This window comes from Filicampus tigris, chromosome 19, assembly GCF_054856515.1.
Source record: "Filicampus tigris isolate MCC_2025a chromosome 19, RoL_Ftig_1.0, whole genome shotgun sequence".
NCBI classification, from domain to species: domain Eukaryota; kingdom Metazoa; phylum Chordata; class Actinopteri; order Syngnathiformes; family Syngnathidae; genus Filicampus; species Filicampus tigris.
Window position 1 is genome coordinate 10,462,501 of NC_141235.1, and position 17,036 is coordinate 10,479,536.

The following is a 17,036-nucleotide window of genomic DNA, read 5'->3' on the forward strand; positions in this document are numbered from 1 at the left end:
ATCTCAAGAACATTGCTGAACCGAAGTGGTTTGTTCAGACCAACCATAAGCGGACAGACAATGCTGACAAAACATAGGACCATCGTGGTTGAATTTTTAAACAGTCCCTCTTCTAATATAATTGACATCGGTCGGCCAGCGCGACCAGTGATTCTGAACGGCCCGGGCCCATGAAATTGACATGGCTGCTGATTGGACATAAAAACATCAACATGTACTAGAAGCAATGCCGTCAAATTAAACACTACGCAAATAATACAATAGTATATTAAGATTACATTAAAGAAATTTAATTAAACCAATCCTATAATTTAGGGACCTTCTGTGTATTATATTTCGAATCCGTTTTGAAACTCAAATCTGAAAACAACAAACAATTTTAGCTGGTTTGAAAAATAAAATGTGATCCCTTTTGCATAAAAATACAACCATGAAATTGGGTTCTGTATTGTTTTTGTTGACAATAGTGTGCTCCGAAAATGGGGCTAAAAATAGTAGTATATCCCACACCACAATCCCATGCGGCGGGGCGTGCTGCGTCTTTGCGAATGCAGCTCGTGTGTGTAAAGATTTTGATAGTTTACGCAACTACAAGTTTTAAGTGAATTTTAACTATTTGTAGCGATGGAAAAGTAAACTTAAACTTTAGACAGGCAGGCGAGTATGCGGGAAATTGCGTGTGATTGGAGATTTGGATCCTTAGAAACGTTAACAGGAAGACTGCTGACCAGAGGTATGATATCGATCTTGTCAAATATGTATGTACAATACACACATCTGTGTACAATAGTCAAAGGGTAGTAGTCATCTGAATTCAGGCAAATTAACTTGTAGTGTTATCATCGATCAACTACATTCAAGATTATCTCAGGGCAGGGCACTTTTCAACCACTTCGAGAAGTAAGACGCAAAAGTTCTAACTTCAAATTGTTTAATTGTCACTCCAAGCTATTGTTCCACGCAACACTGGCGTGTAAAACAAGTGATTAAACAACGAACGTCCGCTAGCTAAATGCTATCATACAACCAAAATTAGCATCGATGTTACGGTAAATAAACCTTTAAACAGCACGCAGGGAGCAATCGAGGGTGTTGCATGATTATTTTCTTCTGTTTATTATTATAAAGTTAACTATTTACGAGGACACGGGAAAAAAACAGTAAATCTGCGTTTAAATGTGAAGCTATTTTCAGAATGCTAAACGACTGCGATGTGCGTGCATTGTAACCATGGCAACAGCTAGAGGTGAACAAGGGGTGGACAGTTTTTTTCGTCGATCGCTTTACATTTGGGTGGGCGTCAAAACCCGTTTTTTTTTATGATTTTCAGAAGGCGAACGAAACCTTTCTGTCGCCAACAGAAGCAAATTCGGCCTGGCAGGAGTTTAAGACTTTTTTGTCAATATCTAAAGGATCGCACCAATATTTGAGATTTTATGGACATTGCAATTTTCTTCTTCATATGTGCGCAATCTAAGGGGAAAACACTTAATGTCCATTCAATAGTGAGGCGATTTGTTTTGATATTTTAAGAAATGTATGTGGGCACAGGTTGAGATGTGCATGTGAATTTTGGTGGCGATTGGTCGTAGTTTCTTCTCGTTAATCTTTTTTCACGCACACACTGGTAAATTTGGTTTGGATGTGGTGGTGGCTGCACCTGTACATCGCATACTCGAAGGTTTGGCTAAATTGTTGATGTTGGGGTTGGAGGCTCTTTCTGTCTGGCAAGTGGCAACGTCATGCCCCAGCACACGACATTTATTGACAACATACAATTTGACAGCTCTGTCTTTTAAAGTTGCCTCTACAATCATCTTCATGGGTGCTCACCAGAGGCTTCATTTGCAGTCTCAACCCAGACGGGGGGACTACCATTTTCATTTTTGTCACAGTATTTTTATTTTATTTCAGTTTTAGATTTTTCATTAATTTTATTTAACCATAATAACTTGTAATAACTTGCTACTTGCTTTTTTTTAATCAAAGAGGGGTTAAAAAATCACAACATTTTTGCAAAAAAGATACTAAGTTAGCAACACTGAGCAGCCCTACCTGTAGTCACAAAGCCCCAGGTTGTGAATGTAAGTATAAACCTTCCTTTAGACACCTGAGAACTCTTTTGAATTGAGGAAAAAATAATGATTTCTTTAATAAAGGGAAATCACATTCATTCATTTTAAACATTAAAGTATTGCAAAATGAGTAAAAATGTACACAATAAAAATATACTGTATATTTTAATGTACTTACATATTTTTTCAAGTAGGTCTAACAGACGCGATTTAAACTAAAAATATGTGTATAAAATAACAACATCTGGTGTCATTAGACTGTGCCGGTGTCCCGAATGTTTTGACCCTCTCAAGCCACCAGAGGCATAATGCTACATAGAAGAAAATGGAAGGAACCAGCAGCATGCAGTACCTTTGAAGAATATGTTGATGTTGAGATGTACAGGTAGACGACCAGCAGCAGGTGAACATGGGGAGAGATTTGCCTCAAAATGGGAGAGATTTGCCTCAAAATTTGTCACACAAATGCATCCGAAATGTTCACGTCTTTTTCAGATCCACAAATATTGGTGATTTTCACATGTGTTTTTCTTAATGTTGTGAATGCGTTTATCATTTACTCTGCATGTGAATTGTCGTTTGTGCGGACAACCGTATTTCTTTTGGACACAAACGTCATGCCGTTTCCAAGACATTCCCACACTGGAGGCTGACATTTCAATCGCGCAAACAGCAAAGGTGTTCCCATTGTGTCCGTCTGTCAGACTGCGCGCACAAGGCGGAATAAGCCCGTGTGACGCGCTTCATGGTAAATCGGTCCTCTCGGAATATCCGAGTCTGGGTGTTGCCACGTCGAATTTAACTAGCAGCGATCGCTGGTTCAAACGGGGGAACGTCACATTAAACATTGACAACCCTTGCGTTCGAATACAGTCGAGCGCTTCACATTCGTACAGAAATAAGTGCATCAATGCATTACATTTTTAATAACTACAAAAATCAAAACAATGACAATAGGCCTTTATCATGCTTCGATCCTTCATTCTATAGGTTGGGATGTCAAACATTGTGGTATGTTATACTACCCAGTCCCCAAAGGCTTAAATAAAAAATTAAAAATCTTTGGTGCCCGAAGACTTTTGTCAAGTCCTGGATATAAATAAAAATAACAGTGGCATGTAAAAAAAAAAAAAAAAAAAGTTAAATGTTTTCATGTTCAATTGTTCCAAGGTGTTAAAAATGATAATCATGTGTTCAAGTTTTTATGTTATAAAAATATTTGTTTACTATTGTTTCCATTTTGTCTCATTTTCAAGTTATATAAAGTAATCGACCTGTCAGCTGCTTGTTGCAAAACAAAGTTCTCATTGCAGCAAAATATTTTGCAAATACATATTGAGTCACTGTCAATCTTTACATACAAAACTATATGCCAACTGAGACTATACATCAGCAAATGTGGTCATGCTGTACCACACTAAAAAAAGGTGCAACCAGATCCTGTGCTGGTGCGCCCAACTGAAAAAGGGCAAAAGCCCTGCAGTAGGAAAAAAAATGTCGAGAAAATAGAAAGCCTTTGAGGAGAGGGGGGCGACAAACTATTCAATAGATGAGGAAAATGCAACTTAATTAATTTATTTATTTTATTTATTTATGTGACCTCTAAAATTAGGGAGCGGTATACGGGAGAGGGAGTCATGCTGAAAGGAGCGGGGCGGGATTGAAGTCGCTTTCATAACATAACAGCGATTTGGATGTTTCATGTACAAGTAAGGCGTTCTTCTGCAGCCAACTCGACGCCGCTGTAGCAGCGGACAAAGAGAAGGCAAAGAAGAGCGTCTTCATGTCGAGGCACAAACAAGCTTGGGGTAAACAAATTACAGTCGTATCACTCGTATGTATTAAATACATTTGTGAAAATCACAAATGTTTGTGGATCTGAAAATCACGGATGCATAATTTTGAGACAAATCTCGCCCCATATGTGAAGCCATCACTCTTCCATTGTGGACATCAGCTTTGGGGTAGTCTTGTTTTGGGCGGCTTACATCTCCTTGGTGAATATCGCCACCTACTGGACAGGAGATCGCAAAGGCATTTGACAAGCAATGTTATCTATCTACCGTAGGTCAAAGAATCTGTATGACTGTATGGGAGAAGCCTCAATTCAAATGGAAAGAAAACCGTGTTTGACAAATTGTGCTAATTTCAATCTTTTCTCAGAGTACCACCATTTTTGTCCAGGCTTGTTTCATGAGTTTATGATGTCATTTTTCAAATAAAGCTGTTCAACCATAATTCAAAAGCTTTTCTGATATTCGTTAATTAGTTTTCATTAAAGTTTTATTTGTTTTGATTACTTTTCTTTTATTATTATTATTATTATTATTATTATTATTATTATTATTATTATTATTATTATTATTATTTCTTTAACAGAGGATACCTACAATTTTTTCCAGGTTACAATACAGTTGACGATATCGTCTTCAGTGCCCTGCGATTGGCTGGCAACCAATTCAGGGTGTCCCCCTCCTACTGCCCGAAGACAGCTGGGATAGGCTCCAGCACGCCCCGCGACCCTTGTGAGGATAAGCGGTACAGATAATGGATGGATGGATGGATGGATATCGTCTTCAAGCGCTACGCTGTCACCATCTGCTGGTCACTAGGAGAAATCCTTTCGTGACAACTTCCAGGAATCTAAAACAAATATACCTGCCGTATTTCGATTTGTGTCACGTGCTGTATTCTATTTTGGTTTTGGAATAAAAAATGGAAAATAAAACAATGTTTAGACTTGTCCTTCCTCGTTCCAGACACCAAACTAGAAAATCAAGCTGTATTTCAATTTTGGTATTTTGATATTACAGTAAAACGAAAATGGGCGGCACGGTGGGCGACCGGTTAGCACGTCCGCCGACCGGTTATCACGTCCGCCTCACAGTTCAGAGGTCGTGGGTTCGATCTCGGCTCCGGCCTCCTTGTGTGGGAGTTGCATGTTGCATGTTCTCCCCAGGTCTGCGTGGGTTTTCTCCGGGTTCTCCGGTTTCCTCCCACCTTCCAAAAACATGCATGGTAGGTTGATTGGACTCTCTAAATTGCCCCTAGGTGTGAGTGAGTGCAGATGTTTGTCTCCGTGTGCCCTGCGATTGGCTGGCAACCAATTCAGGGTGTCCCCCGCCAACTGCCCGAAGTAAACTGGGATAGGCTCCAGCACGCCCCGCGACCCTTGTGAGGATAAGCGGTATCGATAATGGAGTAATACGAAAATCAAATAGAGTAGGGTTGCGCAGGTTAGCGCATGCAATGAGTCTCCACCATAACAATCATCTCGCCCAGACTTCAAATTGTTTTTTTAATTTATTGTATTGTTTGTAAAGTGCTTTGTCGCAGCTCTATGAAATGCGCTATATAAATAAAATTGTATTGTAATAAAAGGCCATAATACACAAGTGTTCATCAATAAATTAACATTTAGCACTATATACAATTGACAGCGGAAAAGAGCCGAACATTTCAGGTCCGATCAAAAGCCAGCAAATAGAAGTGTGTCCGCCTGGGTGATAACGTACATTTTGGCCACTTCTGCTCCACTACCAACATAAATAAATAAACACATTATAATAAATAAATAACTATATATGTATGCACGCACGCACGCATGCATGTACATATTTTCGTTTAAGAATTAAAAATTGAAAATCAAAAATGTTTTTGACTTTATAATATGCAATGACCAAAAGAGACAAGCACCCGTTTTTACTTATTTATTTTATTTCTACGACAGAAAATCGAATGCAGCACGGGACACAAATGGAAAAACGGCTCGTCTATTTATTTTGGGATTCCCTGTAGTTGTCCCGACATAATTTCTCGTACTGACCAGAAGCAACGATTTCCATTCCACAGTGAGGCAAGCAGTCATCATGACGCGTCACCAGGTGGCGCTAGTGTGCAAAGTGCCGATCAACAAACAGACGAAGAAGGCTGGTTTCCATTGGTGCAGGTGACGTGAAGCCTGCCGGTGATTTGGAACAGGTGTGCAAACGGCATTCGTCGAGTGCATCGCACAGGTGCGGCAAAATGACGATCGACCGCCCGCTTGGGCGTTTTCTCGGGTAAGTGAGCACACGAGGAAATGTGTGTCTTTTTTGGGCCGTTTCTCACAATGCCATTTTGTCTGTTGTAGGATTTGCACACTTGAGGGACGGAACTTCGTTTGAACAAGCAGAAACAAAAGATTGGCTTGGATTGGTGCACGTGACGTGAGGCCTGCTGGTGATTTGGAACAGGTGTGTAGAAGGGGGAATCGTCGCGTGCAGTGCACAGGTGCGGCAAGATGGCGACCGCCCGCTTGGCGTTTTCTCGGGTAAGTGCGCACACGAGGAAATGTTTGTCGTTTTTTGGCCGTTTGGCCAATGACATTTTGTTTGTTGAAGGATTTGCACACTTGAGGGACGCAACTTCGTTTGAACAAGCAGAAACAAAAGATTGGCTTGGATTGGTGCACGTGACGGGAGGCCTGCTGGTGATTTTGAACAGGTGTGCAGAAGGGGAATCGTCGCGTGCAGTGCACGGGTGCGGCAAGATGGCGACCGCCCGCCACCCGCCCGCCCGCTTGGCGTTTTCTCAGGTGAGCGAGCGCACGAGCAAATGTTTGTAATTTTTGGCCGATGAAATTTTGTTTGTTGAAGGATTTGCGCACTTGAGGCACGCAACAGCGTTTGAGCACAGCAATCTCAATTAACTTCCCTTCGCTTGATTTAGCACATTGTCCTCTTTGTTTGTTTTGCTATGATTTCAAATTATTTTGGTTTGTTTTAATGCTGGCCAGCTTTTTGTTTTGTTTTGTTTTGTTTTTGTTTGTTTCATTGTTGTCAGTGACAATGCCTTCGTACTCGGCAATTGAACTGTAATGGTTCTTTGTTTAACAAATTGTTTGGGGGTTTTATTGAATATGGTGCATTTTCTTTCAGGTGGTATGAATGTTTTGCAAACTTGTGATTGTGGTTTTGTGTACCCTTTCACGGCAATTGTCACGAATTTTCATTTAAACCCTTCCCGCTCCAAATGGTCAAAAATCCAGACTGTATTCTTCCGCTGCCGGTTAAAAAAAACAAAAAGAAACCTTTTGCAAGCATTAATTTCTTCGGTTTCCTGTCGGAGGGGACACTTCATCCGATTTGGACGGCAAAGCTAGCCTCATGCTGTAATTTTGGACTGCAAACCTGAGGTAAGTTGTGTTAAAATTAAAGCATGAATGGTCTTAATGTGTACCTGTGCCAATGACAAGTATCTTTCAATACATTTCACGAATTCGGTTAGATGCTAATTCACTGTCGTCAACCACAATGTATTTTCGGAAGCAAACACTCACATGTATTTTCTTTCGAAACTGTCGCTCTAGCGAGTATCTGTCATTATTACAACATTCGCATGTTCAGTTATAAACGTAATTTCTGTTGATTGTTTGCAGAACTAAATATGAAGGCAGGGCTCCTTCAATACAAAGCAAGCAGGTGGACCTCACACCAGGTAAAAATAATTGTGTAAAGTTTCAGCTTGTTTGACATTTATGGATGGAACTGTGTACAAGTTGATTCCATCTTGTTTGAACTGATTTCTTTTTTTTTTTAGTCTTAGTCTAATTGGAAGGGGACAGGCTGTCCAAATGTGCAAACTTCATCGATGCCTCAACAGAAATTGTTTTGTGAGCCGAAGTGACATGTTCACTGTCTACACTGAAAGGTTGCTCCAGCTGAGCGGGAGGAAAAGCTTCTTTTTTTTTTTCTTCTTCAAACAAATGTAAGCGTCAAGGAGCTAATGTGCAGTGTGGTGGCTTTAGGGTGCACTCAGTCATAGTGATCAACACTAAAACTTTTATCTTTTATGTATGTTTCCTGTGAACATGCAAGTTGAGTTTGTTCTCAAACCTGTAATTGTTGTACTGTACCCTGTGTTTTCTTGTGGGTTATGTTCCAAGGTGGCGTTGGAGTGGGATGAGCGAGAGGCACCGAGATCCACCAGACGAGGGTGAGAAACCAAAGACACAAATGACATGCGTGCAAAATATATATTTCGATTGCAGTGTGAAGAAGCTGCTTGGGACGGGATACACCAAAGACAACGAGAGCAGTGTGAAGACCCGAAATGCACAAAAGCAGCTTTGTAGGGTCAAAGAGGAGCCTGACGAATCGAAAAGCTTGGCAGAGGTAACAAAGCACATGGCAATTTGATAAGCAAGGGGCACAACTACAATAGTGTTGTTGTTTTTTTTTTTTTTTGGTTGCAGGGCCCGGATGAAGAAGAGGAGCAGTTCCCCAAATGAAGCATCAAGCGGCACACATGAGTATGATCTGTTCAAGGGTCGCCTGTAAATGTAGAACAGGAGGGTGCAGAGTAGTGAGCTTTGTGATTTGCCTTGGTTGCGCGTAGGTTGGGAGCATTGTTGCTGTTGCCGGTTGATCGATCTTAGAAAGGTCTGATAGACAATGTTTTTGAGTCGATGGTTGGACACGTGTCTGTAAGGTTGAGTGCTCTTTGGCAAGGAATCTTGGAGTTGGTCAGCTGGTTCTTTGGCTTGTCTGGATCCAGAGCAGCTTTTTGTTGTTTGAGGAGGTCGATTGGAAAGCTGGCTTGTACAAGTCTGAAAAAGGTTACGTGCATCACTAAATATGAAAGTGTGTTTCAGGGTTGGGGAGGTGAGCGGAAACCAGAGGCACTGGACCCAGGGTAAGGAGTACCTCGACAAATGAAGTGACCGTACATAACCAATATTTGTTTTCTTCCTTTTGGCGGACGAGTCGGATGGTTCAAAAGTCAGGTAAGGAAAGCCGACAAATGCCATTCAATCAGACAAGTGTCGGGCTTAGCAATGTGGCCCAAACATGCCCATTTTTGTTTTTGGCCCAACAGCAGGGCATCGTATTTGCCGTCCGACTGTCCAGCTGAGTCGCGGCTAAGCCCCAGTCGCCACCTACAACTGCTGGAGCGCCTTCGTCTCGCCCGATCGGCCGTTAGCTGACTCAAACCTTCAGCAGATCTTCGGCTGTGCAAGTCATGTCTTTGCTTGTTTTGCTTCACATTTTTCCCTTTCAGTCATGTTCCCCCCCCCCCCCCCCCGCCCCACCTCGCCCCCTTGTTGATTACTTGCAGGGCAGCAGTGGAGTGGGACGGACCGAGAGGCAGCAACAATGGCCGCACGAGGGAAGTCATGCGCACACAATGAAGTGAGCAGCACGCAACTAATAGCAGGTTATGCTTTTGGCAGGCTGGGCGATGAGCCGGATGGGACAAAAGGACGCGTGAGTGAGGGGAACAGGCTAAGCCGACGCTCCAATCAAATAAGCAAGTGACATACATCTAGGCTAATCTGTTTTATTTCTGACGCTTTTGCTGTGTGGATTCTGCAGCCGTAACCGGGACAAAATCTGAGGTGGACCACTTCCCCGAGAGGCGTCGCTCTGGACTCTTGTGCGTCGACAGACCCACCCAGCGAGCAAGCGAGCCATGTCCTGAGGAAAAACGGCTTCCCTGAAGGCATCTGACTGTCATGTTGAATTCTTGTGAAATGCTGTTTGAGTTGACATTGTGTGAACTGTTGCCGCCTGCGCTCACTTCACGAGGTGGTGGTGGTGTCACGAACCTTGGTCCACCTTGGGTTTGCTTGAAGGGCTCCACGAATACACTTGTCGTTGCAGGATGGAGGAGCTCGGGACGGAGCCCACCACGTCCGGTGGATGCACATAAAAGTGCAAATGTGTGGCAATATCATGGCAATGAGCAAAAGTGTCATGTTGTGCGTTGGTGCTTCTGGGAGAGGAGCTGGATGGAAGGAAAATCCCGGCCAAAGGGGTACTTGAGAGGTCTTGCTAGTCTGTGTTGTAGGGCTGATTTGTCCAGAAGTGACTGGCACAAAACAAATCTGTTTTTTGTTGCGGCAGATGAGTGATGGGACATGAGGCCAGTGAACAAGTACCTATGAATTGTGGTCCAAAAGTCATGAGTCCCACCTGTCCTGCTTGTCCAACCTCATTCCCCTCTTTATTCACTTTGTGCACGTTGTGGGATGGGCAGAGAGGCCGGCACCAGGCAGCATCCGACAGACGTGGGCAAGCCTTTTGCCGTGTGGATTCTGCAGCGAGTGTCTGGGACAACAGCCGAGCTGAAACGTTTCCTCTCAGGAAATGGAGTCTCGTTTTGTATTGAGGTAACATCGTAGAATCCCACATTGTGTGAAATGCTGCCCACTTGGCAGCCTGGCCATACTGGAAGGGGATTGGTCCCTCACTACAAATGCGCTTGACTTGTTGCAGGGTGGAGAAGGAGCCAGATGGGTCAAAAGTCAGCTCGATGTCCGCCTCCCATCGGCCAGTGGTGAGCCTGCGGTCGACGTGAACCTTCATAAGAATTCTGGCATGATTTGTTGTATGATTCATATCCCCCCATCTGCTTAAGACTGTTACTGAGCAGCAGCGTAGTGGGATGGTGCAAAGAACCACCAGTTGGGCGTACTCACCACTCAAGCAGCCAATCTGGTGACAAACGCACACCTGCTTGTACTGACTGTTTTGCAGGATGAACAATGAGCCGGATGGGGCTAACCCGCAATGAAATGAGTTTGTGACGTCCAACTACAGTATAGCCTCTGTTGCTGTTGCAGCCGCAGGGTGCAGAAGCCGCTTGGTACGAGAGTCACCTGGGAGAACCACAACAGGGTCAGAAGTATGTCAAAATCAAAGTGACAGTTACAAAAGTAAAACTGTTTGTGTGCTTGTTTAGCAACTTTGGAAGAGGAGCTGGATGCAAGGCAAATATAGAATCAAGTGGCACTCAATGTCCCCCTCCCCTTCTCTCTTCGCAGGGCTCAGAAGGGCATCGGTGTGATGAAAAAGCGGAACGAAGGCTTCAAGATGAACTGCTCGCCTTTTGAGGTTAGTATCAAAGTCGTACACGTTAACATGGATGTCAAGGCCTGTTATGTTCTTTCTTCTTGGTAGCGGTCCCCAACGAGAGGTGCAGACGCTACGGTGCTCGGAGGGCAAAGCGTCAACAATAGGTAGAGTATTTTTTTTTTTTCTTCCACTTTGTGTGTGTGGGTTTGTCGTCTCTCATTCACTAACTCACTGGGTGTGCACTGACTAACACTAACAGCATTTTGTACTGAGTTGTGTGTCAAGGCAACAATGATTTGTTGGAGTAACGTGTTTTCTAAAATATTGTTTTGACATGTTTGTATTTTCTTTTGTCTGAAGCGACATGTAAAGCTTCCTTTTTGTATGTTCTGAACATGCTTTTATACTTGAATTAAAATTGTGAATTGGATTAACCCCTTGGGATGAGCATCCCATTTTAGAGGGGTCTAACAGTGTCGTGTCAATTGATCTTTTTGTGTGTCTGTCATCCTTTTATCAATGCAGTCTGGTTTTGGCTCAGTCAGGTGACTGCATTTCGACTGAGCCTCAACCCTGTTTGTCAATTGAGCTAAAGTCAGTAAATGAGTTTGGCGCGATGAAATGTAAAATCTGAAATGGTAATTATTGCATGTTTCGTTGAACGTTGTGACACCACCTTTTGTTAGCGCTCGTTACGTATGTGACATGTTGATATATGAGCATTTCATAGCACCGCTAACAATACAAAGTGACACGGTCATACCAGAAATCTTCTTTGCTAGTTGGCAGTCACTGAATACGTTTGGAATGCTCAAATAAAATAGCATCAACTATGTGTGAAAGCAATAGAGAAAACACCCACATTGTTGCCAAGCAGTTGCCTCCCAATCTTTTCACCCCAACCTCAGGTCCACAACCCCCCGTGTATAGAAAAAAAAAAAAAAAAAAAGACCATGTAAAGTAAGGCTTTTGAGTAAACTGTGTAGTAAGGTGTTTTTGGGGGTGGAAAAAGAACGACCATGTACAAATGAAGTGACCTGCACACAACTATTGAGGTTTGTTTTTGCAGTTGTGCATGGTGAAGGAGCCAGATGGGTCAAAAGTCAGTCGGATGTGTCCGCCTCGCATTGTCCCACTCGGCCATCGGAGAGCCTGCAGTCGACATAACATTTTTGGCCATGACAAGTTGTCGTTCTTAAGTATGATTCAAATTCTCCCCCTTCTGCATTAGACTGTTACTCAGCAGCGGTGGAGTGGGATGGTGCAAAGGACCACCAGTTGGGAGTACTCACCACTCAAGCAGCCAGTCAGGTGACAAAACTGTTGCAGCAGCAGGGTGCAGAAGCCGCTAGGTACGAGAGCCACCTGGGAGAACCACGACAGGGTCAGAAGTATGTGTCAAAATCAAAGTGACTGTCCCAAAAGTGAAACGGATTGCTCTTGAGGTGAGTATCAAAGTCGTACACGTTAACATGGATGTCGAGGCCTGTCACGAGTCTTTCATCTTCGTAGAGTTCCCCAACGAGATGTGCAGACGCTACGGTGCTCGGAGGGCAATGCGGCAACAATAGGGAGAGTATGTTTTTCTTCTTCCACTTGGTGTGTTTGTCTCCTTTCTGTCACTAACTCACTGGGTGTGCACTGACTAACACTGACAGCATTTTGTACTGAGCCGTGTGTCAAGGCAACAATGATTTGTTGGAGTAACTTGTTCTCTGAAATACTGTTTTGACATTTTTGTATTTTCTTTTGTCTGAAGCGACATGTAAAGCTTCCTTTTTGTATGTTAACATGCTTTTGTACTTGAATTAAAATTGTGAATTGGATAAACCATCTCGATTTAGAGGGGTCTAACAATGTCGTGTCAATCGATCTTTTTGTCTGTCTGTTGTCTGTCATCCTTTTATCAATGCAGTCTGGTGACTGCGCCTCAACCCTGTTTGCCAATTGAGCTAAAGTCAGTAAATGAGTTAGGAGCGATGAAATGCCAAATCTGGGATGGTAATTATTGCATGTTTCGTTCAACGTTGTGACACCTGTGACCTTTGTTAGCTCTCGTTACGTATGTGACATGTTGATATTTGAGCATTTCATATCACCGCTAACATTACAAAGTGACACGGTCAGATCCGAATCTTCTTTGTTTGTTAGCAGTCACTGCATACGTTTGCAATGGTCAAATAAAAGAGCATTAACTGTTTGTGTAAAAGCAATTCATAGAAAACACATTGTCAAGCATCTGCCTCCCAATCTTTTCACCCCAACCACTGGTCCGCAACCCCTCGTGTATAGAAAAAAAAAAAAAACCCCGACCATGTAAAGTAAGGCGTTTGGGGTGGGGGAGAGACCATGTGGAGTAAGGAGTTTTTTTGGGGGAAAAAAGACCACGTATAGTAATGTGTGCTTTTGTGAAAAAAAGACTACCATGTACAGGAAGGGTATAGTAAGGTGTCTTTTTGTGTGTAAAAATAGGGGGAAAGGGTAGTAAGGCAATTTTTTCATAAGGCCATTTTTTTGCAAAAAACGAGGTAAGGGTATATAGTAAGGTGTATTTTTTTCTTGCAAAAAATGAGGTAGGGGTATAGTAAGGTGTTTTTTTTTAAATATACACCAAAAAGTAAACACTCATTATGTGAGTGTATATGGTTTGGTTTGCTTGCATACAATGCACAGACCTATGTGGGGCTTGAACCCACAACCTTTGATTCACAATCCATGTAACTATCCTCTGAGCCAGCTGGGGCCTGAAGGTCACCAAAGGATTTTCTGCTCCAGTCCTGCAGTGGTTGAAGGAAGAGTGGCAGAATGTGGATCCTGGCGACTTTTTAAAATAGGACCATACATTAGTGTATATGCAAAGAGCTTAAAAATTAGAACAAACTCATATTCTATGGAACCCTAACCCTGTTAACATTCTGAACACATACTGCACAGTGAAGAGAATGACACTGTTAGGGTAGGTTGTATGCATTGCACAGTTAATTGGTTAGGGTTAGTTGCATACATAGCACAGTTACTTGGTGAGGATGAGTTGCATACATCACATGGAAACACATTACATGACATGACATGACATTGTGGGGTTTGAACTCTAGATCTCAGGTGAACAAACCCAAAGTCTTTCCTCTCAGCCAGCGGGTACCTGAGAGTGAAAGCCTTCCGTTGTCCATATATCTTTACCAATGGGGCACGTGTCAGCTTGGAAAAGACAAAAGGGCAGGTGGCGCTGTCACCTTCACTCCTCCCGTGGCCTGGTGGTCAGTAATGCCGGTTGGAGACCTAATGTACCATGGTTCGAATCCAGACACATCCCTCACTGGCGAGGCAGGACGGGAGCACGTAGCTGTTTTCAGCTAGGAAAAGTGAATGGCACAACCAAGCTTTGAACCGGAGTACTCAGGTGTACAAAGCCGTGAGTCTAACCTCTCAGCCAGCTGACAATTCTAAAGCCAAGCTGCTCCTTGTCAATGCATCTTTAATGGGACGTTTGTCGGCTTGAAAAAGACAAAAGCGCAGGTGGCGCTGTCACCTTCACTCCTCCCGTGGCCTGGTGGTCAGTAATGCCGGTTGGAGACCTAACGTACCTGGGTTCGAATCCAGACACATACCTTACAAAAGCTAGCTCAGGCTAGGCAGGCCGGACAGAAGAGTGTGAGTTAAGACCAAGCAGGCAGAAGGGACAGTGTAGGGGGTAGGGGTGTGGAAGGCAGGCAGGATAGGGGGGAGGAGTGTGGCAGGCAGGACAGAGCGAGAAGGCAGGTACAATAGAAGGGAGGAGCCAGGCAGGATGGAAGGGAGGTGCTGGGCAGGCAGGACAGAGCGAGAAGGGAGGTGGCAGGCAGGACAGAGCGAGAAGGCAGGCAGTACTGAAGGGAGGCGCCGGGCAGGCAGGACAGAGCGAGAAGGCGGACAGTATAGAAGGGAGGCGCCAGGCAGGCAGGGCAGAGTGAGAAGGCAGACAGTACTGAAGGGAGGCGCCGGGCAGGCAGGACAGAGCGAGAAGGCAGACAGTATAGAAGGGAGGCGCCAGGCAGGCAGGACAGAGCGAGAAGGCAGGCAGGACAGAAGGGTGGTGGACAGAGAGGACAGAAGGGTGGTGGACAGAGAGGACAAAGTGTGCAGGATTAAGTAGGGGGGGAAAAGGAAGGACTGCAGATGTGCAGCCTCAATGACCAGTGGCAACTCCTGGTCTCCTAATATTTTTAAGCCTAAAAGAAGCCTTCTCCTGACTTATACTGGCTCCCTAGTGGCTGGGTCCTCCCTGCTAGACTCTTCCCCTCTATCCTGCCTGCCTGCCTGCCTCACTCCTCCCCTCTATCCTGCCTGCCGGGCTCCAGCCATCTTTCCTGCATGCCTTCTTTATCTGTCCTGACCACCCGGCTTCTCCATTCTATCCCGCCTGCCTCGCTCCTTCCTGCCTTCTCGCTCTGTCCTGCCTGCCCGGCTGCTCCCTTCTATCCTGCCTGTCTGTCTCCCTGCTATCCTGCCTGCCGGGCTCCAGCCATCTTTCCTGCATGCCTTCTTTATCTGTCCTGACCGCCCGGCTTCTCCATTCTATCCCACCTGCCTCGCTCCTTCCTGCCTTCTCGCTCTGTCCTGCCTGCCCGGCGCCTCCCTTCTATACTGCCTGCCTTCTCGCTCTGTCCTGCCTGCCCAGCGCCTCCCTTCTATCCTGCCTGGTTCCTCCCTTCTATTGTACCTGCCTTCTCCCTCTGTCCTGCCTGCCACACTCCTCCCCCCTATCCTGCCTGCCTTCCACACCCCTACCCCCTACACTGTCCCTTCTGCCTGCTTGGTCTTAACTCACACTCTTCTGTCCGGCCTGCCTAGCCTGAGCTAGCTTTTGTAAGGTATGTGTCTGGATTCGAACCCAGGTACGTTAGGTCTCCAACCGGCATTACTGACCACCAGGCCACGGGAGGAGTGAAGGTGACAGCGCCACCTGCGCTTTTGTCTTTTTCAAGCCGACAAACGTCCCATTAAAGATGCATTGACAAGGAGCAGCTTGGCTTTAGAATTGTCAGCTGGCTGAGAGGTTAGACTCACGGCTTTGTACACCTGAGTACTCCGGTTCAAAGCTTGGTTGTGCCATTCACTTTTCCTAGCTGAAAACAGCTACGTGCTCCTGTCCTGCTCACACTGTCCTGTGCTTATGATCCAAGTCTGCCCAGCCTGAGCTCGTTTTTGTAAGGGCTGTGTCCGGATTCGAATCCTCGTACGTTAGGTCTCCAACCTGCATTACTGACCACCAGGCCACGGGAGGAGTGAGGGTGACAGCACCACCTGCGCTTTTGTCTTTTCCAAGCTGACAAACGTCCGGTTAAAGATGCATTGACAAGGAGCAGCTTGGCTTCAGAATTCTCAGCTGGCTGAGAGGTTGGACTCATGGCTTTGTACACCTGAGTACTCTGGTTCAAAGCTTGGTTGTGCCATATGTGCTCCTGTCCTGCTCACACTGTCCTGTGCTGTGCTGGTCCTAGCCATCCAAGTCTGCCCAGCCTGAGCTCACTTTTGTAAGGGATGTGTCTGGATTCAAACCCTGGTACATTAGGTCACCATTCCGCATGACTGACCACCAGGCCACGGGAGGAGTGAAAGTGCCAGCGCCACCTGCCCTTTTGTCTTTTCCAAGCTGACACGTGCCCCATTGGTAAAGATATATGGACAGCGAAAGGCTTTTACTCTCAGGTACCCGCTGGCTGAGACGAAAGACTTTGGATTTGTCCACCTGAGATCCAGGGTTCAAATTACACAATGTCATGTAATGTGTTTCCATGTGATGTATGCAACTAATCCTTACCAAATAACTGTGCAATGTATGCAACTAATCCTAGTCAAATAACTGTGCAATGTATGCAACTAACCCTAACCAAATAACTGTGCAATGCACACAACCTACCCTAACAGTGTCATTCTCTTCACTGTGCAGTATGTGTTTGTAATGTTAGCAGTATTAGGGTGCTATAGTATATGAATTTTCTGAATTTTTTTTTGTGTTCTAATTTTTAAGCTCTTTGCATAGACACTAATGTATGGTCCTATTTTAAAAAGTCGCCAGGATCCACATTATGCCACACTCTTCCTTCAACCACTGCAGGACTGGAGCAGAAAATCTTTTGGTACT

At 44.6% G+C, this 17,036-nt stretch overlaps 1 protein-coding gene across 7 annotated transcripts in view; it reads left to right on the plus strand.

The window, feature by feature from the left end:
- The window catches only part of LOC147129439 (uncharacterized), a 17,639-nt gene extending 4,894 nt beyond the window's left edge, over nucleotides 1-12,745 (plus strand). Inside the window, exons 2-19 of one of the 7 annotated variants that reach the window (XM_086016309.1) lie at nucleotides 5,928-6,136; nucleotides 6,208-6,387; nucleotides 6,458-6,651; nucleotides 7,185-7,251; nucleotides 7,495-7,553; nucleotides 7,656-7,823; nucleotides 8,002-8,230; nucleotides 8,311-8,841; nucleotides 8,934-9,322; nucleotides 9,431-9,992; nucleotides 10,095-10,227; nucleotides 10,334-10,394; nucleotides 10,476-10,555; nucleotides 10,658-10,742; nucleotides 10,882-10,951; nucleotides 11,018-11,076; nucleotides 12,144-12,357; nucleotides 12,425-12,745. In XM_086016309.1, coding sequence (XP_085872435.1) covers nucleotides 10,205-10,227; nucleotides 10,334-10,394; nucleotides 10,476-10,555; nucleotides 10,658-10,742; nucleotides 10,882-10,950 — 318 coding nt within the window. In that variant the 5' untranslated portion in view covers nucleotides 5,928-6,136; nucleotides 6,208-6,387; nucleotides 6,458-6,651; ... (6 more) ...; nucleotides 9,431-9,992; nucleotides 10,095-10,204 and the 3' untranslated portion in view covers nucleotide 10,951; nucleotides 11,018-11,076; nucleotides 12,144-12,357; nucleotides 12,425-12,745. Of the gene's footprint in view, nucleotides 1-5,927; nucleotides 6,137-6,207; nucleotides 6,388-6,457; nucleotides 6,652-7,184; nucleotides 7,252-7,494; nucleotides 7,554-7,655; nucleotides 7,824-8,001; nucleotides 8,231-8,310; nucleotides 8,842-8,933; nucleotides 9,323-9,430; nucleotides 10,228-10,333; nucleotides 10,395-10,475; nucleotides 10,743-10,881; nucleotides 10,952-11,017; nucleotides 11,077-12,143; nucleotides 12,358-12,424 lie in introns of those variants that run through there. The other 6 variants (XR_015082509.1, XR_015082508.1, XR_015082503.1 and 3 more) reach the window with 6 other exon arrangements.
- The last annotated feature ends 4,291 nt before the right edge of the window (nucleotides 12,746-17,036 follow it).